The sequence below is a fragment of the Myotis yumanensis genome, unplaced genomic scaffold (assembly GCF_028538775.1).
Source record: "Myotis yumanensis isolate MYYU_CA2020_CCGP unplaced genomic scaffold, mMyoYum1.0.hap1 SCAF_12, whole genome shotgun sequence".
Lineage (NCBI taxonomy): Eukaryota > Metazoa > Chordata > Mammalia > Chiroptera > Vespertilionidae > Myotis > Myotis yumanensis.
The window spans coordinates 51,077,860-51,105,501 of NW_027223763.1; the positions used below are offsets into that span (position 1 = coordinate 51,077,860).

The 27,642-nt window shown below is 38.5% G+C and overlaps 1 protein-coding gene across 26 annotated transcripts in view; it reads right to left on the bottom strand.

The window, feature by feature from the left end:
- The window catches only part of PTPRD (protein tyrosine phosphatase receptor type D), a 2,083,672-nt gene that overhangs the window by 296,076 nt on the left and 1,759,954 nt on the right, over positions 1-27,642 (bottom strand). For all 26 annotated transcript variants that reach the window (XM_070431651.1, XM_070431673.1, XM_070431672.1 and 23 more), the window contains one exon: positions 813-958. In XM_070431651.1, the coding sequence (XP_070287752.1) occupies positions 813-958 (146 nt within the window). The remainder of the gene's footprint in view (positions 1-812; positions 959-27,642) is intronic.

The window sequence follows — 27,642 nt, forward strand, 5'->3', positions numbered from 1 at the left end:
CACCTATTTTTCTCACCCAGAATGAGCAAATTTCTAAATCATAGACTCTCGCAAATACAAAAATAGTATCTGAATTATTTTTCATCCTCTTCATTGTACTGAGCTTTCTGAATAAAGAAAATTGATTTCTTCAATTGGTTTAACTGCAACTTCAACCTGGTTGGCTCTGTTTGTTAGAGAGTATTACTTTGCATTAACACACTAGAGCAAATTTCTTATTCTAGTTCATGATACTTGCAAAACACAGGTGCAAGGTGGAGGGGGCAACTTCATTTTCTGTCCGCTATTCCCCTTGCTCCTGGAAATAGGAACTTGATCCCTTTGGGAAAACACAACTCCCTCATTCCAGGCCATGGGGTTGAATGGGACTAACTTCATTCCCAGCAAAAGAGGTAGATTCTAATTAATTTAAACAGTACTGTCTATCTGTCCACGCCAATTGGTTTAAGGATGAACATGTAAGTCAGAAAGAGCCAATGACATAGACAATGTCATAGGAAGCCATCACTTATCCTCTAAGCTCGGTTGTGGGAGGATGAGTGACTCCATCTGAGGATGAGGCTCTCAGATGGATGCTAGGAACACTAGTTGAGCATTGGTACATGCAGAGACAAAGTGAGAAATCTGAACACCAAGATCCCTCTTCTTTAAAAGCCATTGAAAGTTGAATTTTCCATCACATGCACCATAAAGAATGCCATATCTCAGTGACGATGACACGTTATAACAGAGTAAACAAGCAAGTAACATCCAAACCAAAGACACAGCAGATACATTCTTCCCCCAGAGAAACAGAACAATGGACCTAATACCTCAAATCTCTGATTGCTGACTTTCTTTCCTTTTTTGTTCCAGACAATTTTAGGTCTTGGGTCTCCTGAAGCTTGGCAAATGAAAGAGGCAACGCCACCAGAGACCCCTGTCTGGTCAACAGGAGTCCGTGTAAACCTCGGAGGTGCTGTAATAAAAAGAATTGATCATAATTAGATGAAAAATTCAAACACAGACTATTACCACCCCCCCTACCATAGCCCTCCCCATTTCCATCGATACAAACATACATGCTTAAATGTGACAGGATTACAGCATTAGAGAAGCACCTTTACTTCTGAAGGTAGCTAAAGGGGGAGACAGGTAACTTTTTGGTCAAGTTATCAGCTCATGCTTTTATTGAAGAAATCTGTATTAAGGCAGAGATCCAGTAACATCCAAAAAGTAACATCACACATTAATTTTTATTACAAGTATTTAAAAAAAATCCAATTTGTCCTCTGTAACAAAATGAGCTCATCAATCACTGTGAGAGAAATATTAGCTCTTTGCTTTGTTGCTGCTATCAGGACACTGCCAGAAAGCAGCATGGCCACCACTCAGCTATTAAAATTAGTGAGATTTAAGATAAATTCTAGGAAATGTTAAAGAGACAAGACAGTAGCCCTGAATTAGAAGGTCTGGCAAGAAGCAAAAATGGGGAAATGGGAAAGTGACTCTCTAACCCAGATATTATGGGCTGCCTTCCTTGAAACTTAACTCTGCAATCTGCATCAAAGTTGAGTCAAGAAGCCTCCAAAGTCATAGAAAAGAAAAAAAAAATGTTTCTGTGAGGAAATATTTAGAGTTAAAGTTTCCTAACTATGAAAGGATAGAAACTAGAGGCTTTCTAAAGCCCTCTATCTCCTTTAAGTGCTCCTAACATGACATCCCCTGAAAATTCTACTAACTATTCATTTTGTGTTTCCAGCTTTAGACCTCTTTTACTAGTATATGAGAATCATATCAAATGTAGGTATTTACCTACAAGGATACTCATCATGTTAATTATTTAGCAAAGATTATAAGAACCCAAAATATCAAATACTATAGGAATTGATGGTGACATAAACAATGGCATACTGATGAAACATCATGCAAATAATAAATGTTACATCTGAAAAATGTGTATAATATGACATGAGAAATACTTATGATTCATGATAAGCCACATGACCACCATACAAAATATATATATATGAGGGGGATAATAAAAATGAACACCCCTCCCCCAAATAAAAAGATGTGACAAATATGCTGAAACACTATTGATGGTGGTTTGAGAGTGGGCATTTTAATTATTTTTCCTATTTCTCTGCACTTGTCTTACATCCTTGGGTTTTTAAAATTATATTAGAGTTGGACATTTTTTAAAACCAAAAACATTTTACTTTTCCATTTTATTCTCCACTTTCTAATCTCTTCTACAATTTTTCTTCTCTCCTACTGTTTTCCAGTTATATGTCACTGAAAAAATGGTTTTAAGTGACTGTAGCTAACATTTATTTTGAAATCAATCCCTAGATTCACAAAGGAAGAAAATAATAAAGTTCAACACGGTTCGCCACCACGATCTTCTCTGCCTCCCATCTAGCATGTTTCCCAGGTGGTCCTTCTCCGGACCTGGTGTGGGTTCTGACTCTCATCTTGGTTTCCTTGGGAAGCCAGGTTCCCATCACAGCTCTACTATTAGCATCGGAATCATCTTTGGGCGGGGGGGGGGGGGGGGTGTTTTCTTAAATTTCCTGTTTCTTAACTGAAAAAAAATATGAGATGTGAATTTAATTAGCTTGTGGAGATCCCTTCCCCTTGTAAGGTTTCCTAGATTAGGGCGGTATTTCCAAGATGAAGGAGGGAAGGAGAGAGGTGGAGAGGCATCTTTGCTGTGCTACTGCTAGGAAATGGGTGCAAACTGGGTGATTACCAGAACCACGGGAAGCACCTGAAATGATCTGCAATAAACTAACAGTGAGAAGAATAAAAAACACTGTACACTGAAGTCACTTTTCTGAAAACGAAAAAAAGAGTTATTAGAAGTTCTTTTTGTTTTTCATTTTTCTGTTGCAAACAATGCAAATTGATAATAACCACATACTTGTGAGAAGCGGATATGGAAATCATAATTATGCAGCTAAAATTCTTAGGAAATTGCCCTGAGAAAATTGCTATATTAAATGCTACGATACTGTCATTTTTAAGTATATTCCTTTTCAAAGCCCATAGCTCCAAAAAAAATCAATCCTGAAAAATATCAATTTTATGTGAATGGAATGAATCATATAAAAGTGACTACTCATCAGAAATTAAATAATAGAATAAATTAAATAATAAAATTAAATAACAGGATGTAGGATGTCATTTTCACTGTACTGAATTTTTCTCCTTTCTTTCTTCCTTTTGTCTTTCTTTTTTCCCCCTAAGGGCTAAGATCTCATTTATCAACTCAAAATATGAAGGAAATTTGGAGATTTTGATAATCTACAAATAGGCAATGGGTATTGGAGCTAGTTCTTCCTAAATACTGGTGAATGGGGACACTAAATGTCAAATTATTATTAAACATAGAAATCTTATTTCTAAATGGAATGCAGAGAAGGCAAATTCCCATATACTTAGGGAAGGGATGTATCTGCCATTCCAATATTCAAGTATGTTTTTCATTTATTTTCATTTCAGGTTGGACCTTGAAATTTTCATGCTAATATTGACAAGCATAATAATTTGCCAAAGACAGGACTACTAGATGCTACTGTAAGGATGTTACTTCTGAACTTGAAGTCAATTAATGGAATTAACCTATTGAACCATGGAAAATTTATTAAAATCACCAGTTAGAATCTGTTTCTGATCTGCAACTGTTTTTCTTGAATCCTATTAACTACCACTTAAGGACTCTGTATTCTAAAAAAAACAAAAACACTCTAAAAAGGGTCCTGAAATGTATTCTTTAAAACAAGAAAATGAAATTGATCACACTACATTAAAAAGAAGGGCACAACAAGTGCTTATACACATTTCTTTGTTTTTTAATATAAAAGAAACTAGGGGCCCAATGAACGAAAATTCCTGCAAGAGTAGGCCTTCCTTCCCCCCCGTTGCCAGCATGGGATTCCCTCTGGCACCCGGGACCCAGGCTGCTTCCCTCCTCCGGCCCCCCACAGGTACCCAGGACCCGGCTGGCTTCTCTCGAGCCACCCACAGGCACCTGGGACCTGGGCTGGCTTCCCTCAAGCCGCCTACAGGCACCCTGGACCTGGGCTGGCTTCTCTCCAGCTCCGGCTTTGTCAGGAAGGACGTCCAGAATGATGTCCGGAAGATGTCTGTTCTAATTAGAATATTACCCTTTTATTATTACAGATTAGCCTTCACATACAAGAAAATCATGACTTTCTTAGGGGATCTGATGTCAATTTTTCTACATTTGTGTACAAAATCCAAACCACAAAAAAAGGATAAATGTCATTATTTCATGATACAAAGTTAAGATTCTAGAAAATATAGTAAAACCCTTTCAGTAAGCATGTGTGTTGCATAAATAATCGTCTTGGCAGGTGAAACTCGAAGTCTGATGCTATCAATGCCAGGTAGGCCGCCAGCCAAAGGAAAGATAGGAGAGAGAAGATGAAACTTAATAACTATACCAAATGCTCGAGGCAAGTAAAAGTCTTTATTCCTAGAGGGGTAATAACAATACACAGCACCCAGCTCCCCTATCTCAGCTTAATAAAAGAAACTAAATAAATCTCCTGCTTTCTTTTGTCATAGATGCTGCCCAAATTTAAGTCATGCTCTGAAGATGGGAAGAAAAGGAAGATAATCCATGTAAAAACTTAAAACAAACATAAAACTTCTACTGAAAAGTCACACAGTAGGACAGCCTCAGATCTGAATAATGAAAAACCCCAGGTTTATCTCATGAGATACAACCATCAACATTACACTTGGTCTAAGAACAAAAGAAATAACCAGAGTGTAAAGGAAGAGGAAAAGACAATAAAACGTTAAGGTCCCAGTCTTTAGGGGCCCTTCCATTATTGGAGCTCACCGCTATTTCTGCCCACCCACAGCTGCCACCAGCTCTGTGCTCTGCCAAATGAATTTCTGCTCACGCTGGTTTTGACAAGTGAGGAATATGACCTTTTATTAAACTAATGCCAGACACTGCAGAGGTCAAATTACTGTTAGACCCAGAAAGTCTATTTTCTAAATGGAAGGCAGAGAAGCTAAACATGCATATGAGTCAGAAAAGAGGCATGGCCGATATGATAAATCGCGTCTGCCAGGCTCCCTGGCTGTTCACAGAGACTGCATTCTCGGGATGCGTTCACACAGCAGAAAGGAACTCCAGGAATCTAGTAGATTATTGTTTCCTACGCAGCTCAAGAGGAGCCACGGGCTGCTGGGGGATTTTCATTTCTAGGAGGTTAGGTTGTTTTTTATTTTATTTTTTATTTTTTAAATATATTTTATTGATTTTTTACAAAGAGGAAGGGAGAGAGATAGAGAGTTAGAAACATCGATGAGAGAGAAACATCGATCAGCTGCCTCCTGCACATCTCCTACTGGGGATGTGCCCGCAACCCAGGTACATGCCCCCGACCGGAATCGAACCTGGGACCCTTCAGTCCACAGGCCAACGCTCTATCCACTGAGCCAAACCGGTTTCGGCATGTTTTTTAAAGTGTAACCAAAGTAGAGTAACTTGGCTTGTAGTAATGGTAATATCAAAAGCTATTTCAGGTTTCAAGCTGTTAGGCTCGCTGACGACAAGGTGATATGCCTCAAGAGCACTTCTGGGATTCAAATTAGGGGACAGAACCGACCAAGACTAGCAAACTGCCTTTGACCATCCTCAATGACCTGCTCTATGGAGGATGAAACCCTCCCGTTAGAATATTACATTAATAGCACTAGACATGAACAGGGTAGAACCATCGAAATCTACTAATAACACCCATGCACGAAAGGGATTTATGAGAACTTCTTAAAGGTTAACCAGACAATTCAGGTTTGCAGCAACTCGACCGATGAACTGAGAATCCCTTAAAACAGATTCACAGAAACACCCCCCACCCTCCACCCAAAGCTACAAAAGCGTGAAGACATGAGGGTTCTATTTGTCTAATTTGATTCCAATGAATAAGCGGCTTCAGCAGACACCAAGGAAATACGCTGTATGGGGAACAAAACTAACAGCATGTAACTAATTGTCTTTGTTTCTTACAGCTGATTAACATTTCCTTAAATAGAAAGTATTGTTTTTAAAGGGATATTTGTGATAATAACGTACTTAAAATCCTGAAAGGGGAAGGTTATAATGCTATTAAAAATGATACTAAGGGAGAGGATGAGGCAATGGTCAGCAAGAATAGACAGGTAGTCCTGTCTTCAGGCATCTGCTTCGTCCCCTAAAAGGTGGCTGTAGAATGGATGGCACTGTCAACTGAGCCCATCTCTGCTCTTTCTTTCTCTGGAAGTATCTGCGTGAAGGGAAGGGCAGGAACAGGGCTTCTGGGGTTGGGTGAGAAATGCGGAGCAGAGAAGGCGAGTTGCGGGTGGCTCTGAGAGTAATGGCCCTGCCTGAAGGTGTAAGGGAACTGCTGTCACAGGGCTTTACATTCTCTTCCAGCCATAGCACACTCTGTGGTCACTGCTTTAAACAGAGAGAGTGGCCAGGGTGGTAGTGGACGATGGATTTTCTGTGAGGGTTTACTTGACTAACGAGTAGGAGTGTAGGGAGGAAAGTGTGCCCAGCAGTACAACTGCATGGGCACGTGACAGGAGAGGAGGGAGTTCCCAGCATTCACATATAACTCAGTGGAGGGCCAGAATCATGGCCCAGACACCAGGCTGGACTAGTTGCTATAGTAAATGCTCTATATAAACTCAGAATTGTGGGGACATCTCTCACATGGGATCGGAAAAGGGCCATCTCTGGCACCCACAGTTAGGACAGACCTTTGAAGTCAGACTTTTTTGAGTTATTTCTGGTATTTCCTTTTTATCACAACCCTCAAACTAATCTATTGGTCTTAAAATTTGGTTTAAGGAGCATCATAGCTCAAAATGGGATTTAAAAAAAAATACCTCTTTAGCAAATTTTAAGCGCAGGTCTAAAATTTTGTAAATCGTTTTTAACATTATATTTTATTTATTTTTTAAATTTATCTTTATTGTTGAGAGTATTACAGATGTCCCCCATTTCCCCTCCATTACCCCTCTCCTCCCAGCACCTGCCCCACCCCAGGCCTTCACCACTCTATCGTCTATGTCCATAGGTAATACATATGTGATGTTTTTCAGAGCCTTACAAGATTGTATCATTATTCCTATGTTATAGAATTATAGAAAAGTTTATAATACTATAGAAATTTGTAAGAAAAGTAGGAAAAAGGGAGAAAAGGGGGGGGAATGAATGAAGGCTCTTTGAAGTTAAGAGTGAGTTATGAAATAAAAATAATAAAATAAAATGGCATATAACAAAAAAAAGAGTGAGTTATGGACTTTTGATCTAATTGTGAAGCTCTATATTTTTATTATGCCAAATGAAAAGATGGAAAGTTATAAGGATGCTGCACAGACATTATGGTATAACTCAGTTAATGCATATTTTCAAATCTGTCTTAGTTAACTATAAAATATATACTGACTGTTTGTTCAAGGGTTTAGTTAAGTACTTTGCACAGTATTGTAGCAATTACTTTCCACTAGTTAAGTAATAAAGTTCACCCAGAATGTGCTGCCAGTGGAACTAGTTGAATTTACAAGAACCAATTGAAATTTGGGATAAATTAGCTATGATGCCTGATCAACAGGAAGTCAATGCCACAAAAATTTATTAACAAGTTATATAAGTTCCAAGTTTAGTAAAGTAAATACTTTTGTATCATTTTACACATAATACTTGCAATTTGTTCATGATGGAGAAATACAAATACCCCCTTAAAGTTCTTGACATTAATTTTGCCTCTTCCTTTTCTAGACATTTCAATTACATATTCTATGTATTTATACACATTTTATAATTTTACTAGAGGCCCAGTACACAGATTCATGCACCAGTGGGGTCCCCTCGGCCTGACCTGCAGGGATCAAGTGAAACAAGCTCTCTGACATCCCTCAAGGGGCCCTGGGTTGCAAGAGGGCAATCGTGTGATGTACCCTGGAATCAGGCTCCCTCCTCTCTGGTTCCAGGTGCATCACCCAAGAACCGCAGCTGCCAAGTCAGCTCAGCAGCTCCTACGGTGAACACCTGCTCCCTGCTGGTCATAGCTACCAGTAAGAGAGTCTGCCCCTTGGTGGTCATTGTGCATCATAGCTACCAGTCTGTCGGTCGCCTATATATATATATATATATATATATATATATATATATATATATATATAAATTAAGGCTTCAACTCTCCTTTGAAAATGACTACTAAAGGATTCTTCTATTGAATACATAGATGTTTCTACCTTTCAATATTTAAATTGACAAAGGATTAATATGTACACTGACAGAAAGAAAAGGGGAAAAGAAGAGAAGGAGAAAGGGTAAAAAGAATGTAATATCGGAAGAAGAGACCTGATTTAATAAAAAGATATCTCCCATTTCAACTTGTCCACATTGCCAGAAACTTATTTCTAAACGCTTGAAAGATTACTCAGCAATTCCCCAAATCATTGTGTTGAAAACACACCATGTCATATGCCTTCCCAATCCTATCACTTTTACTAAGTTCCATTTTTGTTGTTGGCACTCCCATTCTCCCAAATGCCTAGCCTTGCTGACTTAGCTTTTTTTTTTTTTTGTCTTCTCCTTTGTCCCACTACTATTCAATTATCAAGTCCTAGGGATTTTGCTTTTATAATCTCTCATTTCTCTTTTTTCATGTTCAATTTCCATAGCTATTACTCTCTTTTTAAGCTGGTCATTAGAATCACGTGGGAGACTAAATACACACACACACACACACACACACACACATATAGGTACTTAGACCCCTCTTCACACCAATTAAAATAGAAAATCAGTGGGTGAGGCTGCATAATTAATTTCAAAAATATTCCAATGTTCATCTAGGATTGAGAATCACCAATGAAATCATGATATCTGTACCTCCCCATCCAGTGGTCAGGGCTATGTCAATAAATAATTAATTGAATATAATTTTTATATAATAAAGCATGTAGGTGTATACATTTTTTGTATAATTTATTGATTTTTTACAGAGAGGAAGGGGAGGGATAGAGAGTTAGAAACATTGATGAGAGAGAAACATTAATCAGCTGCCTCCTGCACACTCCCCACTGGGGATGTGCCCGCAACCAAGGTACATGCCCTTGACTGGAATCGAACCTGGGACCCTTGAGTCCGCAGGCCGATGCTCTATCTGCTGAGCCAAACCAGTTAGGGCGCATGTAGGTATATTTTAATATACTGTTAAACATTTAGGTTGTTTCCAATTTCCCAGTATTATAAATGATTATTCTTATAGTAATTACACCCTTGCACAAATTTATAATCTCTATACAGGGGTTGGCAAAAGTAGGTTTACAGTTGTAATATAGTAATTAACAGTAATATAAGTATAAACTCTGTTTTGCATACTCACAACTATAAACCTACTCTTGCCTACTCTGTATGTAATTCATTGCTACATGTAAAATTTCAATATGTATGATCTATTTCTATATAATTACTGGATAAAAACTATACTTTTTAGAGGCTTTTTATATTTTTTTAAAATACACTAAAAATAAGTCATGGATTCATAGCAGAAATATATATTACAGTATCCAATTACCTCGGCCACTGATAAAGCTGAAAGTTATGACTATATCGCTGGCCAAATTTAGCTAAACAGAAGGGATGAAGAGCTGAGGTCAGAGGGTGATCAGTTTTGAGGAATAAATTAGAAAATCCACCCCTCAAAAAAAAATCCTCTTCAAATCCTGTCTTTTCCATTTCTCCCTGGGATAACAGACTGTAAGGAAAAGAGCTAGTGATGAATATTAATAGACCAATGAAGAAAGATGAAAAAAAGAGACAAAAATCTGTAAGATGAAACTATTCAAAATAGAACTTAAATGCTATGGAAAATACTTTTCCATTTAAAAAGGTCAAGACATTCAAGTCTATTTTAGTCTTTGATATTGCTTTTCAAAAATCTTCTAGAGATGTAGTTTCATATGAATTAGTCAGTTTATGGTAGTTATATAAATTCCTAGTTTATCCTATTTCAAGATGCATTAATACCTGAGTCATAAACACTTGCTTTACAGCAGTAAAAGTTGTATGGTTTCACACAATAACTTTTTATTTAACAGACAGCCAGGGATACCATGACCAAAACAAACAATCCCCTACTTTCACCGTGTCTGGGATATAAAACTTCTCTGAACTATTGACATGCTTAGTAAGACTCACCATCTGTTTTCCTATGAGGCACTCATAGTAGCGCTGGTTTAGTGATATAAATTTCAAAAGGACATACAGTGGTCTTGAATCATTCTTACAAACAATCTGTGAAGCCATTCTTACCATTCCTTATGCCAGTCATTCATTTTTAATGAAAACATGGTTTCAGCAGCACCATTTAGGTATTAACTCAACATTTCCCACTTTAAGCCTCTGGTTTTCTTACCTACTTATGCATTCACAGACCTCGCATCTGTTCTCATTCAATAGAGTGATAAAGGCCCTTACATTGAAACAAATGAAAAGTCATGCCATCTCCCAGGCTATTCAGGAAAGACGTAGGAAAATGGCATAATATTTATGGGCTTTTTTCATACCCCCTGTAAACGGTAATATACTCACAAGGCTATTGAACACAGACTCTGTATTTGACAAAAAAGAAACTCTACCTACCCGTTAGCATCTTTCTGTAGAGTGAGTTTTCAAATCAGATTCATTCACATCATCTTCACTGCTAATTTACTCATTAATCATAATTTATCACATCAGATGTGCTGATCATCATTAAAAGTAATCATTTATTCTTCATTCTAACCTACTGCTTATCATGTGCCTGCAAATTGGATCACACAGAAAAGGTAATTGGCTTATTTGAAAAGGAACATGAGGGCAGATATAATTGAAGTGGCAAAGAAGAAAAAGAAAAAAACACACACAATGCTATCTTTTTCTCAGTTTCCCCAACTTTATGTTACCAATCTAAAGAATATTGATCCTATTACTTCTGCTCTAAGAAATTTTAATATATCAACTGTATGAATTTTGTTTTTGTTTTTTTAAGGAACTACAGAAATACACCATACTGGCTTCACTTTAAACAGCAGTAACAAACCAACTCCACAAATAGAGAATCTACTGATGTGACCATAACTGAGAGGCTATGAGCCAATATGAATTGTTCTAGCTTCTGCCTTCCAACCTAAGTGAGGTCTTAGTACAATTGGAAAAAGCCTGGGTCATTTATTGAAACATAGATCCATCTTGTACGAATAATTTGACCACCATTTCTCATCTATCAATTCCACCCTGGTAAGCAAGGTAGCTAACACACTCCCAAGGAGCTGTAACCTGGGAGGGGTGTACGCGCACGCACATGCGCACAATTTCAGTGAGTCGTAAAACAGATTTTAAAATGATGTTCAAGTATATTTACTGGAGACATGTAAAATGTTATCATAAGAACACTTTGTTTATAGGCAAAATAGTATCTCTGCAGGGAAGCTGTTTTGATACGTCACAAAAATGTTTTACCTAGAATGGAATAGTATGGAAAATAAGCTGACTGCGTTTTTATTACAAAGACAATGCTAATTATAAAATATAGAGTTTTATAATAAACATGATAGCATTTCTTAATGTTCATAATTATCTTCAAAATAAATATGATTTTTAAATGTTTTCAATAATGAAACACTTGAAAATTTTATTATTTAAACATATTTCCTTGGTAGCCAGTGTTTTATGTTAAGGGGTATTACCTTGTCTTAATAACTATGTGGATACATATGGATGAACAATGGAAAAGATAAATGCAAAATAATTTTTCAAAAATACACGCGTCTAAATACCAGTGTTGCTTTGGAATGAATTGATGAATTCAAAAATATATTTGAAAAACAGCTAGAATTATTCACATTTGGACCAATACTCTGATAGTGAACATAATATCCTGTTTAAAAGGCTCATGTCATAGTTTTAATTCTGTATAATACCTAGCATATTTGTAGGCATTCAATTCTTTTTAAAGAAAGCAATTATTTTGGTTATATGGATATTTTAAGGATGCATCTATGTCCTTCTGGAAATTTTCCACTAAATTTAGATTTTATGTTTTAAATTCACTTCTCTGTAGACCTAACGTTCTAAGCCAAAAAAAAAACATTTGTCAATGATTTGTAGGATTCCAAATAGTCTCATTTAACATTAGCTAACTATTAGAACAAAGAACTGTAGGATATTAAAAATATTCATTTTCTGATATTCCTCCAACTAAATACATGTGACAAGCAAAAGAATGGCATTTGTTTTACAGATTAAATGCATCCTTTCTAAAATGAAATCAAAATCCTATATTGGAGCCAAGAGAAAGAATCTGCACTCATACATGCAAGTTGGATATGGTGGAAGGGTCCCGCAAGCTGTCACCGCTCCCTGAGTTTCATCTTGCTAACTATGATTGATCTCTGCATGCTCAGAATGGCCCTTCACCCGCCCATTCTCAAATTCTACTCAGCAAGCTATTTGAGGCACAAAAGATGGAAAGCATGACAACTGGTTCTATGCTAGGGTTGTGAAGTCATGTACAAGCGAGCAATGATAATAATAGATGATCACCCAGGGCCATGGACCGGCCCTGTCCACACAGAAAACTCAACTTGACATTAATTGGATCCTGGCACGGAGAGAATAGGGTACAATTCCTTGGTTTGCCGATGAAAATAAACCTTTAAAACCCTTTAATAAAATGAGCCCTAGATGGAACAGAATGTAATACAATAATGTAATTCTCACTGCTTTTATTTTTTTTTTTTTTAGGCTACATCTCCATAAAATAACCCTATCAGCATTTCCATGACAGCACGTTAAATCTGAGGAGGAAATGTCGAATTCTTGCCGCCTGTGAACTGAAACACAGACACGCTACATATTTAGAAAGCCAAGAAGAGAAGGGGGGAGGGGCTTTTTTTTCCCCTCCTCAACGAAATCCGTGATGCTGGACAGTGCTTTTGTTCCCATTTTCCAAATAACATCTGATTTATCTCCAGAAACATCCATCTCTCCTCTCTCTTATGAGAGAATTTGGGTAACACCATAACCTACAGTAACAGTACTCAACTATTCTGGAAAGACTTTTCAGTTGGATTCATTTTTAAATATCAAGTCCCTAATTTGTAACCCGGGGCAGTGCAGACCCTGGTACCAGCTCATTTTGGTGCAGATTATGCATGCTTTTCCAGAGAAACACATTATCAGAGCCCCAGGAATACGGGAGGCAATCCAAAACAGCAGAGACACTGAAGGCCTTTATTTGCCAACCAACTCCCCCCCCCCCCCCCCCCCCACCACCACCACCACCACCAAGTCTCTAATTTATAGCTCAGGGTATTAAGTAAGAAAACACAGGGTTTTCCCCAGACAGAAATAACCTTCCTGAAGAACCTGCAAATGAGATTTTAATTATACTATTTACCAATATAGACTGCATGCAGAAATAAACCGAACCATTTCTTGCTGTGGCTTTCTTTCTCTCCACCCACCCCCCCATTTCACTGTTGCAGGCAACACCACGGCCATTTAAGTTGGTTTTGTGGCAAGTTATTAGGACACTTATTTTAGAAGGAAAACCAACCAATAATTACTGCCCTGGAACACAGCTATTGTTCGGAGCATAAACAGAAGCTGTGGCTGACAGCTGACGGGCCCAGCCCCCTGCTATCCTCAGAGCACATTTGCAGATTACCCAAGGCCTCCTGCCAGATGGAGGCAGGCTACAGCCACTCGTTTCAGCCAACTGGGCTGGACTGACAACGCTATGCTGAACACAATAAACTGACACCGTTTTAGGACCTCCTGCAAGGTTCCACCTACCTTTAGATGCTAAAAATACTGTTTTAGTTATTAACAGTCCCAAATGTGCAATCACACTGGCCTTTGGCACCCTTCTAAAGAAGATCCATGTGTAACCGGAAGCACTCTGCGTTTCAGACACACGCCCCAAAGTGTTTTTGTTAGTGACCACAGATCATTTTGAAGGGAAGGAAACCCTCCCCTTGTATGTGTGTAACAGGCGCATTTGTGGATAGATGCCAGGCCACATATGGAGAATCTGGATGAACTTAATCTTCCAGAATTAGAAAAAGCGCCTGTAGATTACCCCGGGATAAGCCTTTAGACGCAGGACTGAATGAGAAGATAAAACCTCCCGGATGCCGAAAGTTGAATGATGCATGCTAGCTCTTCCTCTGAATCATGTAACCTAGTTATAGTCACTAATTTAATCAGAGGAAACCTTTCAATGCTCTCTGGAGAACCTTTGTCAAATTCACAGTCGGAGGCCTTCAGTAACCTCGCGGAAGTCAAAGCTGCCTTTTGATATGAATCCAAAAAACGCCGGCAAAGTAGACCTCCTTCCAGGGTGGTTGTTTCAGTGTGGAAACAACAAAAGAGGAACCACAAGGGATGGGCCGCAATTAATAACAAATTAAATAAATATGCAGCAGATACTCCAATTAAGGAAATAAATGGCTTTTGGGATTGCCAGAGTGTCTTTCGAAGGCAAAAGAAGCAACCCAGAAAGACAAAACCAGTAACAACATTTATGCTTAAGAGACTGAAGGAAACGAAAGGCATTTAGGAATAGAGTCATTGTTTTTTAAAGGACAGGTATACTAGTAAAGGCTCTCCCTCCTTCACTACCCAGCCCAGGGTTCTAATAATTAAACTGCCCCCACCAGTGCCCTGTAAGCTCCCGCACGTTCCCAGACACTGCATTTGCCTTAAGTCACCGCTCTCCCTCCCCACACTGAACGGGTGAGCCGAGCCTGAGAAATCCCAGGATGCAGGCACTGGTGCCATTGCGAATTCATGATCTACAGCCTCCCCAGAACCCCAGTGTCACCTATCAATCATCCTCCCATCTCTCACCACTTTGCAGAAGCCTGCCCTGCCCCGACCTCTCACCTCCTAGAGATTGATGCTTTTGCCTCCTATTTCATCAGAGAAAAGAAATGCCATCAAGCATGAACTTGACGGCAGCCGCATCCTATCCGCTGCACAAGAACTTCTAATTTAGAAGCCATTCTCCCCTTGAGTTTATCCTGTTCCAATTTCTCCACTTGTGTTCTTGATCCCCCTTCTCGCCATCGTGGGCTCCTCTCTGTGCACAATCAACATCGCCCTCTCTCCCTCTCTAACGGCTCCTTCCCACGAGAACAGGGGGATGTGTCAGTCCACAGCTGACATGTAGGGTCTGACTCTTCCTTTTGTGGGGGCTGCCTTGTGCATTGCAGAAGGCCCAGCAGCATCCCCGGCCTCTCTGAACTAGATGCCAGTCAACAGCCGTTCACCCCAGGTGTGATGAGGAAACCTTGCCAAATGATCCCTGGGAGGAGAGTTCACTTTCTAGCACCAAAAGCACTGCCTCCCGGGAATCTCCACAGTCCCTGGCACACCGGATGGTTGCTCACCCTGGTTCAGACATCGCCACGTCAACTACCCCCTACTCCATATTACTGCTCCTTTTCAATGTTCCAGTTGCTGTACATGTCACGCTGCTTACAACTACTTGTTCATCTTCTCACTCCCCTGCTAGACTGTGAGAAAACAAAAGGCGTGGCCTTTAATAGGCAACTCTCTAATATTATGACTCTAACCAAGGACTATGCCTTCACGTGAGTTTATTGAATTACCAGTTTCACAAGATTCAAACATATATCCTTTGTATAAGAACATATTTTAACTAAAGCTAAAATTCAGGAAAATAAACATAAATGAATTAATTACCTACTTATACTTTTATTGAGGGATTATTTAATTGTTCTAGTAGATGAATATAATCCAATGTAAAGTATATAGAAATATTAATAGCTTCTATTAAATATGAAAAATGCCAGAAATTTAAATATATTTCACTTTTCACTTCTTAAGCACTTACTGTTATAATGAAGAAAAAGTGTATTATTGAAACAGCCAACAATAATCTTTGGTAAAATAAACTTAACACATGAATATGGTAATTGGTTTCCTCTTCTGTGTACTTACATCCATCTTTGGATTTTAGCCATGAAGATGGTAATTTTATTCAAGATTATTAACTTACCAGGTCTATACTGGCTTTTCAAGCTGATCCTCATATATGATATTAGTTCTTTCTGTTTCTCTCTGTACCCCCCCCCCCCCACCATGCTCTTTCCTCTCTTTTTCCTATTAGTTTTTTTCCCCTTAGTATTATTTTTCTTCTTTTTTTTTAATCCTCACCCAAGAACATGCTGTGAGAAAGGGAGGGGGGGAGAGAGGGAAAGAGAGAAACATTGATGTGGGAGAGAAACATCAATCATTTTGTCCTCCATACATTTCTGGAACAAGGATCAAACCCACAACCAAGGTATGTGCCCTGACTGGGAATCAAAGCGGCAACCTTAGGGTGCATAGGACAATGGTCAACCAACTGAGCCACTCCAGCCAGCTGGGTTCCCCTAGTATCGTATCTTGCTGTTAAGTTTTTTTGCGTGTTTTTTATAAGAGCAAAATAATTTCACATATTGACACATAGGACAATATGAATTTACTCAAGATTCCTAAGCATAACTTAGAAATGTAATTGAAATTAGATTAATAATAAGCAAGCAATGAGATTAAAATTAAATAATTAATAGTTAGAAAAAAACCCACAAAGAAAGTTGAAAACATATTTATCAATATGATAAATCCAACTAGTTAAGAAAGTATTCGATAGTTATCCAAAAATATGTGAAAGGTTTTGTACATAAAAAGAGGTTCCACATGTCTTCATTTTCCTCAAACACTGAAATAATCCAAAAAATCAATCTCGGCTTTTCTCCCTGGCCTCTGTAAAAGAAAGTTATTTTATAACTATGAATAGAATATCTACTTTGATGGCACAAAGATTGATGTGCTCTTTTGGCCTGAATTTATTCTAATTATGGATTAAAATAGCAAAGCACTCAACAACAGAATCTGCTTCTGCACAGTGACCCTTCATCCCCCAAGTTATAAAAGGCATTTTCCAGAAATAGTGTGCCTTGTTTTACCCACTTTAGACACTGAACTTCTAAACTTTACATTTTAAGTAACATTAATAAAAAATATTAAGATGTGTACATAAAAACATAACAAATATTAAAAAGCTTTGAAAGAGCTGATGAGCGAGCAGATATATTTCAGCCATGACCAAATGCCCTGGAAATGCCACATCCAAGAACTTTTTTATAATCTTCCCATCTCTTATAGTCCCTGGAGCATGACACTCTTGGCTGTCCTCATCTCCCTAAAATGCTCTTTCTTGCTTTTTTAAAAATATCTCTTTCACCCATCTCTTTTATATTGTCAGGACTTGCTTATCTCTTGATTAGTTTTATTAAAATAGACTCCTTACTTCTGGCCCTTCCAAACTCACCCTGTTCATTTATCCAGCAGAGCTGCTAAATGAAAGTGCAGATGAAATCAGGCCATGATCCTGCTCAAGAATCTTCAATGGCTCCCTACTTTTCATGACTTAGTCCAGAGGCAGAAAGCTCTATTGAAAAATTAACTAAACCAACCACACAACACCTTGTATGTTATATCCCTGATTTACCTGACATAACCTCAACTCTCACTCCTCACAAACATGTCAGACTCATAGATTTTTCTGAAAACATTATAATTACACTAGAGGCCCAGTGTATGAATTCATGCACCAGTGGGGTCCCTCGGCCTGGTCTGTGGAATCGGGCTAAAATTGGCTCTTCGACATCCCCTGATGGGTCCTGGATTGCAAGAGGGCACAGTCCAGGCGGAAGGACTTGCTGGTGCACGATCGGGGCCAGGGAGGGATGCGGGAGGTTGGCCAACCAGGGAGTGACTACAAGAGGGCTCCAGGGTGTGTCCAGCCTGTCTTGCTCAGTCCCGATGGGCCAAACCCCCAAAGCAAGCTAACCTACCAGTCCCAGTCAGAGTGTCTGCCCCCTGGTGGTCAGTGCATGTCATAGCAAATGGTTGAGTGCCCTTAGCATATCATTAGCATTATACGCTTTGATTGGTTGAATGGATGACCAGATGACCAGACACTCAGCATATTAGGCTTTTATTATATAGGATAACATTTTATTACAAAATACAGCCCACACCCACCTGGAAAATAACCACCTTCTGTTGCCGGTTAAAAAATGCTTATTTTGTTTCCCTGTCCCAATCTGAATTACAATGTCAGAGGAAGGCCTGGGAATCTGTGTCAATATGTCTCCAACTGATGATCATTAAGTATACTAAAGCGTTTGTGTATTTGTTAAGATTATTTCATTATTCTGAAATAATTTCAAAGAAACCCCTCTTCCTTGACAGCCTATTCTCCCTTGAAGCCCAGTCAAATGCCTTTGCCTGGGAGAGAGCTTTTCTGATCCCTACTCAAGTATGGATTCTACGGATTTTGAACTCCTTATCACTGTTGGACCTCTCTCATGTGCCTGGACCTTAAGCTTGACCTTAAGGAAGTTTTAGCTTCTGAGCCCTCCACTTGCTTAGCGCCCACAAGTCTCAGTGGCATGGTCAATTGTTTTGTATCATTGGCGATGTTATTTCACTCCTAAATGCTTCACCACCAATCATACGTCCCTTCATGCAGAGTCCTTTAAGAGCGGTTAGAGGCAATTTGGGGGATCCAGTTGGGGATGTTGAATTGGCACACATTTAGTTTGGATATAAGGGAATATATTAATGTAGTTCACAGTTCAATTATTGCGGGCCATCTGGTATAGGAAGGATTTCTAGGTCTACTTCTGCCACTCACTTTACCAACTCATCCAGCTCTTTCTATAAGGATGCAAGTGACAAGCGGGTCGATGCTTACTGGAAATTCAGAGAGTATTAGGGCCTGTCACTGTGCAAAAAAACTGGAATGCCCTGAAGTCTTATAACTAAATTTCACAGAAATTATCACATTACCAATAAAAAATCATCAAGCTGAATAAAAGTTTCTGAACTATCAATGAAAAGAAAACACAAACTTTCACCAACGTTGCTATATGGACAACTGGACTATTTTTCTATTCTCCATGTGATAAACGGTATTACAGAAGTGCCATATGAAGAAGCAATGAAAGATTATAAATGGAAAAAAAGGAATTAATTTTGCAGTCATGGCAGGGAGTTAATAAATTATTATATATTGTCCTAGATATTTATGGATTTGTAAGCTTTCCAAAAATTTATAACTTATGATTATTTCCTCATTCTAAATGGCTATTAATTATTGACAATAATAGTGTACTTATAATTCCAAATTATATTTTTGAAAGAGCCCACCAAGTTGCATAAGCTTACAGACCCCAAACTCAAGATCCACCCTTTATCTTGGACCAAAAAATGATCTGCATAATATCAAATTAGGTACCCTCATCTCATGTCTCCTCAAAAACTGTAACAGTACAAGAAAGGTCACACGTCTTACTAAATTTTATATACCCTGAAAAAATTAGCATGAAATTTTTTAAAAGGTACACTATAGTCTTTCATAAAAGATCTATTGCAGTGAACTGGTTTATTTCCATGATCATATTAATTTACAGATTTTACATCTTATTATTCCCTGTATTAATATTTGACACCTTCTTATAATACTTTACAATAAACTCTCTGAGTCTTTCTAAATTTAACAGATTCATTTCTCCTTGGCCAAGTTCTTAGCAGCAAAATACTATCTTTTTATTAGTTATATATAGGGAATATATTTTTATCACTTCTCTAAATATCTAAGTCAAAAGAATAATGGATAAAACATAAAATTAAACTGATTTTTTTCTACCTTCTTTTGGACCCTGGTGTGTTACCTAATGACCACACAAGTAAACACCCATAAAAATATGTGTAGTAGTAGAGATTATAAGAATTAAATCTCTAATTTAAGAAGTGACATTTTTCTTAGACCTACAATCATGGAAGTGTATATAAATCAAAAAAAATCTAATTTAGTTTTTGAAAAAATCCTTACTACTAGTAGCAATAAATGTTGAATATATGAAAACCCCTCAAGTGCTATGTGAGAACCAGTATGGGTCTCCTCAATAGCACTCACATTGTGTCCTATTAAATTGATCTGACTTTTCCCAATAAGGTAATTTTTCCCAGAAACAACATACCAAGAACCTCCATGAGTAGTTCCTCATAAGTGAATTAATATCACTAGCCAATGCAAGTATTTTCTTTTAATGATTTCAGCATTTTTTCTGAGTGGTTGAATTTCTCTCACATGTATTTTCCAAGTTCCATAAAATTATGTGAATTTGTCCCTGCAATTAGTTTTGCAATATTTTTAACATCTGGATAAAAGTGCATGTGAAGAAAAGAGGCGATGACAGGTCAGAAATTCGCTTCTTTTGCATCTAGATGGAAACATATCCCTAGTTATAAAGGATGAGGTAGTCCCTACTGCTACTCCTGGAGATGCTTTGGATGCCCAAGCCCTTCCATACTACCATATTACTGATATCCAAAATGGCCAGCAGAGATAAAAATTACAACAGATCTCCACACAGTTAAATAAAAATGCTAATTATGCTCCAATATCCAGTTTTACTGTCGATTTTTACAGTGTCTGCAATAATTACACATGAACTGATTATTTTCAATGTAGGTCTTCTGCTTCCTTCAGCCATAGAAAGCCTTGCATTTATTTTCATCCTCCAGCAATTTCAAAAGGGAAAATTACAATAGGAAGGTGTACACAGCCTACATAGACAAGGGGGAGGAATAAGGAGGGACAGCACACCTGGAGAACTCAGGTCAGGTGCCTGGGTAGGCTGTGATACTATGTCTTACAAGACACCTACTGCATAGGGCCACTCTACCAAGATGGGGAGACATAGCAGCTCTGCCTAATGCATAGAAACAAACAAAGGCAGGCAATTAGAATGAAAAGACCAAGAAACATGTCTCAAATTAAAGAACAGGACATATCTCCAGAAAAAGAACTAAAAAAAAATGGAGACAAGCAATTTATTAGATGCAGAGTTCAAAACACTGCTTATAAGGCTTCTCAATGAACTTATGGGAAGAGTAGATGAACATCATGAGAACTTCAGCAAAGAGATAGGAAACATAAAAATGGAGATAGAGAACATAAAAAAGAAGCAGTCTGAAATGAAGAATATAATCATGAAATGAAGACTACATTATAGGGAATCAAGAGTAAAGTAGATGAAGCAGAGAGTCAAATCAGCAATTTGGAAGATAAGAAAACAAAAAGAAAATAATTTTTTTTAAATGAGGATAGTTTAAGTAGACTCTGGGACAACTTCAAGCATATCAACATTTGTATCATGGGGGTACTGGAAGGATAAAAGAGAGAGCATGGAATTAAAAACCTGCTTGAAAAAACCTTCCCTAAACTGGTGAAAGAAACAGACATACAAATCTAAAGAGGCCCACACCAAGACACATCAGAATTAAAATGCCAAAGGTTAAAGATAAAGAGAGAAATAATCTTAAAAGCAGCAAGAAGAAAGAAATTAGTTATCTATAAGGGAACTCCCATAAGACTTTCAACTGATTTCTCAACAGAAACTTTGTAGGCATGAAATATTTAAAGTGATAAAAAGCAAGGACATACACTCAAGATTACTCTACCCAGTAAGGCTATTATTTAATATTGAAAGAGAAATAAAGAGCTCCCTAGATAAGAAAAAGCTAAAGGAGTCAATCACCACCAAACCATTATTATAAGAAATGCTGAAAAGTCTTCTAAAAATGTGAATAATGATATGGCAATTAATAAATATCTATCAACCATTATTTTAAATGCAAATCATTTAAATACTTTAATCAAAAGATATATGGTGACTGAATGGATAACGGAATATGACCCTTACATATGCAGTTACAAGAGATTCACTTCAGATTGAAACACATACAGAGTCTGAAAGTAAAGGGATGAAAAAAAAAAACATTTCATGAAAATAAAAACCAAAAATAAAAAATTTGGTACAGCAATGCTTATACCAGACAAAACAGACTTTAAAGCAAATTTTATAACAAAAGATAAATAAGGACCCAGCAATTCCACTTCTGCATATTTATCTAAAGAAACCCAAAACACTAAATCAAAAAGACACATACAACCATATGTTCATTGCAGCATTACTTACAATAGATGATGGATAAAGGAATGGTGCGTATATACAATTCAGCCACAAAAAAGAATGAAATATTGCCATCTACAACAGGAAGGATACATGTAAAAGGCATTGTGCTGAGTGAAATAAGTCAGATAGAAAAAGACAAATGACATTTGATTTCACTTATATCTGGAATATAAAGAATAAGACAAACAAAACAGAAACAGACTCATTGATCTAGAATATATATATATATATATATATATATATATATATATATATATATCTCCACTGATTTTTAGAGAGAGTGGAAGGGAGGGGTAGAGACAGAGAGAAACATCAATGTGAGATAGACACATTGATTAGTTGCTTCCCACACATGCCATGATTGGGGCTAGAGATTGAACTTGAAACCAAGGTGTGTGCCCTTGACAGGAATTGAACCCATCCCTTTAGTCTGTGGGCCAATGCTCTAACAACTGAGCCAAAACAGCTAGGGCAATATAGAGACATTTTGATGGTTGCTAGATGGAAGGGTATTGGAGGGGTGGTTGAAAAAGGTGAAGGGATTAAGAAGTACAAATTGGTAGTTATAGAATAATCATGAGGATTAAAGTACAGCACAAGGAATATCTATAATAATACAAGTGTATTATGCTAAATAGACTGGATGTCCTTCCAGACGACCTTCCAGACAAAACCGAGGTTGTGAGGGAAGCCCGGGTCCCGGGTACCTTGCCAGCAGCCGGAGGAAAGCCTGGGTCCCAGGTGCCTGCTGGCATCCAAAGGGAAGCCGGTGCCAGCAGCTGGGGGAAGGAAGGCCTACTCTTGCATAAATTTGGTGCATCGGGCTTCTGGTAGTCAATGATATCATAATAACTATGTAGGGTGCTAGGTTTTCTGAGGTGATCACTTCATAAATTATATCAAGTCTAATCACTGGTTGTATACATGAAACTAATGTAATATTGAACATAAACTATATTTGAAAATTTTTAAATTATTTTTAAAAAGGCCTCCACTTAAGACTTATCAAAATTATTATACCAGTAAGCACATCAGTCTTCTACCAGTGAATTACAACTAATAAAAGAAAAGAGGAGAAAAATGAAACAAATAATTCACCTTTAAGCCACTTCTATGCCCCATGAATGTAACATAGGACTTCATGAACTTTAGCATATTGGACCTTCACGACAGTCCTATCAAGTATGAGGAAACTAACACAGAATACATTGTCCATCAGATCAATTGCTAGTTTATCCTTTGAAACAACCAGGTAGCCGTCATCACAATTAATCTGCACCCAAACACTAGGATTTTTTCTTACTACTGTACAACAGATTTGACTGACTGTCAGGAAGACAAGTCTCAGAAAGGAGACCTCTGACACCGTGACTTTGCTGACCTAATGACAAAGTAAATTAAAACTGAAATACTAAGTGATTTGAGCAAAGGACTGTGTTCTACAAAATAATATGTTGAGTGTACTCATCCGTCTTCCAGCTTGCCTTTTCTTAATCAGTAATGCAAAGGGTACATTTCGCTTATCTATTTAAATCCAGTGAAAACAAGGCAGTTCATATAACAGGAGGAGAGCAATGCCTGCCCGGGTTTGGAGTCTCTCAGCTGCCTCTTGATAAATAAAGGCTCTTTAATCAATACAAACAGTCTGTCTATCATTTCGGTGAGGTTAAGCCATGTGAAACCATGCGCGATTCCCACTGGCACACTCAACTGAGAAGCCACTGTACCTTCACAAGTGGCTTACGGACAGTAAGTTACAGCTTCAGTTTTTGCCTCCATGTAGAGTATTTCATCAAAACAAATCATCTGCATATTATTTTCACTGACACCACTCTTCCATAAATTTCCACTGGAGACATATTGCCATAATGAGAATTACCACTGCCTTGCTTTTCTGAAGAAATAACTGACAACTTTAAAACAGTTAAGAAAATATATTTATTGAACTAAAATAGCATCTCTTTAAACGAGACTCTCATGAGGAAAAAATATCATATTGCAGTATCTGTAGTTTTAAAACTAATGTGTCACGACAAGTAACAAGATAAATAAATAAATCATACTAGACATGTGTTATAATGCTAGCCAATAAAGTCCAAAGAACAAAATGTCCACTCTCAAGCCTCCATGCTTTTATTCATGCCATCCCCTCTACTCATATATTCTCTCTCCCTCTCTATTTGTTCTAACCTACATTTTCCATGGGGTGTATTTTTAAGTTAAAATACATTTAAATAGGATAAAGTGAAACAGAAGATGGGAGGGCAATTTCAATCAGAGCAAATGCAATGAACAGAGTGCATGATTTTTAAGGAGAATGGCAAAGTCTATCTGAATGCCTGGAGCATGAGATGCAAATACATCTCAGGAGGAATGATGGAAGATGGGCTAAGAAGAAAGGCTGGGAGCTGTGCTCTCATTCTTCACCTGCCCGTAAAGTCTGCGAGGGAGGTAATTAGGGACTACATGATCCAGTCATTTCCAAGTAATGGCTTTTTCACCTGGAAAATAGACACTTTATTTCAAGTAATCGATCAAATATTCTTTCTCAATTCCTTACATATAAGTTACCAAGAAAGTTAGTCACTGGTGAGCTCTGGATCAAGGGCTGTTGTGAGGATAAAATCTCGCAAAGGAGAGGAGACAGAAGAAGGTCCAGAAAGGTAGAGATGAAGTGAATTGCATCACCCTCTGAAACATGTATCTGAACTGGGAGGGTCCTGACTCTCAGGAACCATCCCATATTTGGTAGCCATGCCCTTGGAGATTCTTGAGAGATTTGAAAAATAAATTTCTTCCAGGGAGTGCTGAGACATTTTTGCTGTAAGAATCTTGGGAGCCGGAGCGGTTTGGCTCAGTGGATACAGCATTGGCCTGCAGACTAAAGGGTACCGGGTTCGATTCTTGTCAAGGGCACATGCCTGGGTTGTTGGCTCGATCCCCAGTAGGGGGCGTGCAGGAAGCAGCCAATTAATGATTCCCTCTCATCATTGATGTTTCTATCTCTCTCTCCCTCTCCCTTCCTCTCTGAAATCAATAAAGATATATATAAGAGAACCTTGGAAGATTGTATTAGCCAGATGGTGGCTACCATGCCAGAGCAGTCATGAAATGTTCCAACTCAAACTGACTTAAGACAGGAAAACTTTCACATATATTTTATGATCCAAAATATTACAATATCCCATCAAGACTATTCCTAGTTCCATCCTTTCGCTATCATTCTGACAATCACCAATGTAAAAACAACAGTTGAGAGGAAAAGTTTCTAATCCTCCTCAAACAAGGAGATGTTTCCCACAATTTCTATCACTTCTAACCTATATAAACAATGTACTGAAGAAGCAAGTTACCTAAGTTTTAAACATTCAAGATTCCTATTTGTGGTTTGTGGGATCAAAACCAACAATTGCTTCGGTGAAGCAGTGGAGGAAGGGATATCCATATAGCAAATACAGGGTTGTTCACAAGTCATTTCATTAAAAGGGTTGTGTGTAACAGCAAAGGAGGACTTCAAGTTTGATAATTTTCTACCTAAGTCATTACATCACATTTAATATCAATCTTCTCTAGGATTACTAAAACTATTTTTGTTCAATTATCATATTTGATTTTAAGGAAGAGTATTCTGATGGCAGGGTAAAGGAAGCATTTACCAGAGGAGAATGAATGTATAAAGAGACCACTTGAAGGTCAACGTCATAATACCATACCTACTATAAGAACAAAAATGTTTGCCCTGGCCAGGGTGGTTCGTTGGCGGGGCTTCACCCCCTGCACCAGAAAGTTATAGGTTCAGTTCCTAGTCAGGGAACATGCACGGGTTATGGGAACATGTGCGGGTTATGGGCACGATCCCTCGTAGGGGCATGTGGGAGGCAGTTGATCTATATTTTGCTCTCATATCGATGTTCCTCTCTTTCTCTCGCTACCAAAAAAAATCAATAAAAAATATTTAAAGAATAAAAATGTTCAAAATAGTATTATCTAAACTGGTGCTGGCACCTTAGGCTCCTTAGGTATTCAAATGTCTGATATGGTCGTCATTTACTAATGAATCATGGGTATGTTTTTCAGAAATTAATGTCTGAAAAAGCTAACATACCCATAATGCTCAGTTTCTCCATATAATAATATTTGATTGAAATCTTCTAAAATATAACATTCATATGCTCTTAACGTATCTTTGCAGTTTAAGGTCATCATTTTGAACTTTCACTATCTATAATAATATAGGACTATGTCTACAATTCAGTTTTCTGTCATATAATTAATGATAGCTCTTCACTTCTCTTGCATTTGTACAGACACATATCTCCTCTTTCCCAACTTCAAATCTGCGGCGTGTAAATTATACTAGACACTGGATTTACAACTAAATTATAGAGCAATTAACCTGAATCACCAACTGAAGGCTAGCTGAACAGAAGTATTATAACCAAGGGTTTACAAAAGAAGCCACATAGAGACTGGTAAGAAGGGCAGTGATGCAGAAATGGCTGGCCTCTGCATCCATGTAAGGCCACTGAGATACCAGAGGGATATCTCAGTTGCAAAAGCCCTCCCTGCAGTGTTGGGTCTCAATCCCACTCCAGTATCCCCAACCCACAGCACCAGAGCTGGGGAGAGGTACCCACAAAGTATCTAGCAATGAAAGTGGGGAATCAGTCTGCCTGGGAGAGAAAGGAATGTCCTAGCCACTCAGATGCCATCTTCCCAGGGTCAAGCATCCTTACAGCGCCAGGCAGAGAAACTTATGACCCAGTCCTCCAACTACTAAGAACACCACCCTGAGGAGCTTTAGGACCTTTGGGATGTTCATTTTCTGGAGAAGCTCTTGGCAGAGACTCAGGCAGTAACTGAGTTGTGTAGCTTTGGAATGAAGGGTCATTCTTCCCAACCTCTTGCACACAGCTGCTGAATCACTTAGCCTTCCACTCCTGGTGGCTCTGCTCTACTGAGCTCAGTCCTGAAGGTGGATCAGAGGGCTGTGCAGAGCTGAGATCTTTGGAGCACAACTCCCTGGGAGGCTCTCGTTTGGGACTTACACAGGCACTGGGCTGTGCACCTGGTAAGGGGAAGGGGCTATTCTTGCCTCCTCGGTGCACAAATACTGTGCCACTTCCTCAGTGAGAGATTCCTATGACCTGTCCTTCCAAACCAGTGGCCCTGCCCTGCTGAGCTCAGTCCCCCAGAGGGATCAGCGTACTAAGCAAAGCTGGGATCTTCAGAGCCCATCTTCCTGGGAGGCCCTTGTCCAGGACTCAGACAGGTGCTGGGTTGTGTGGTTAAGAGGAGGGAGGGAAGACACATTCTTTCCCCCTCCCTGCTGCAGACTCAGCCAACAATACCCTTCCGCCCCAAATAAAGACTCTTTTGATCTGTCCTCCAGACATTGTTCCTGCAGAGGGGCCTGCTGACTTCACCAACCTGAACCTGTGGTGCACTCCTTCTGGGGGAGCTGGGGTCAAAGACTCAGGCGAGACTGAGTGGGACAGCTCTGGAGTAGGGGCA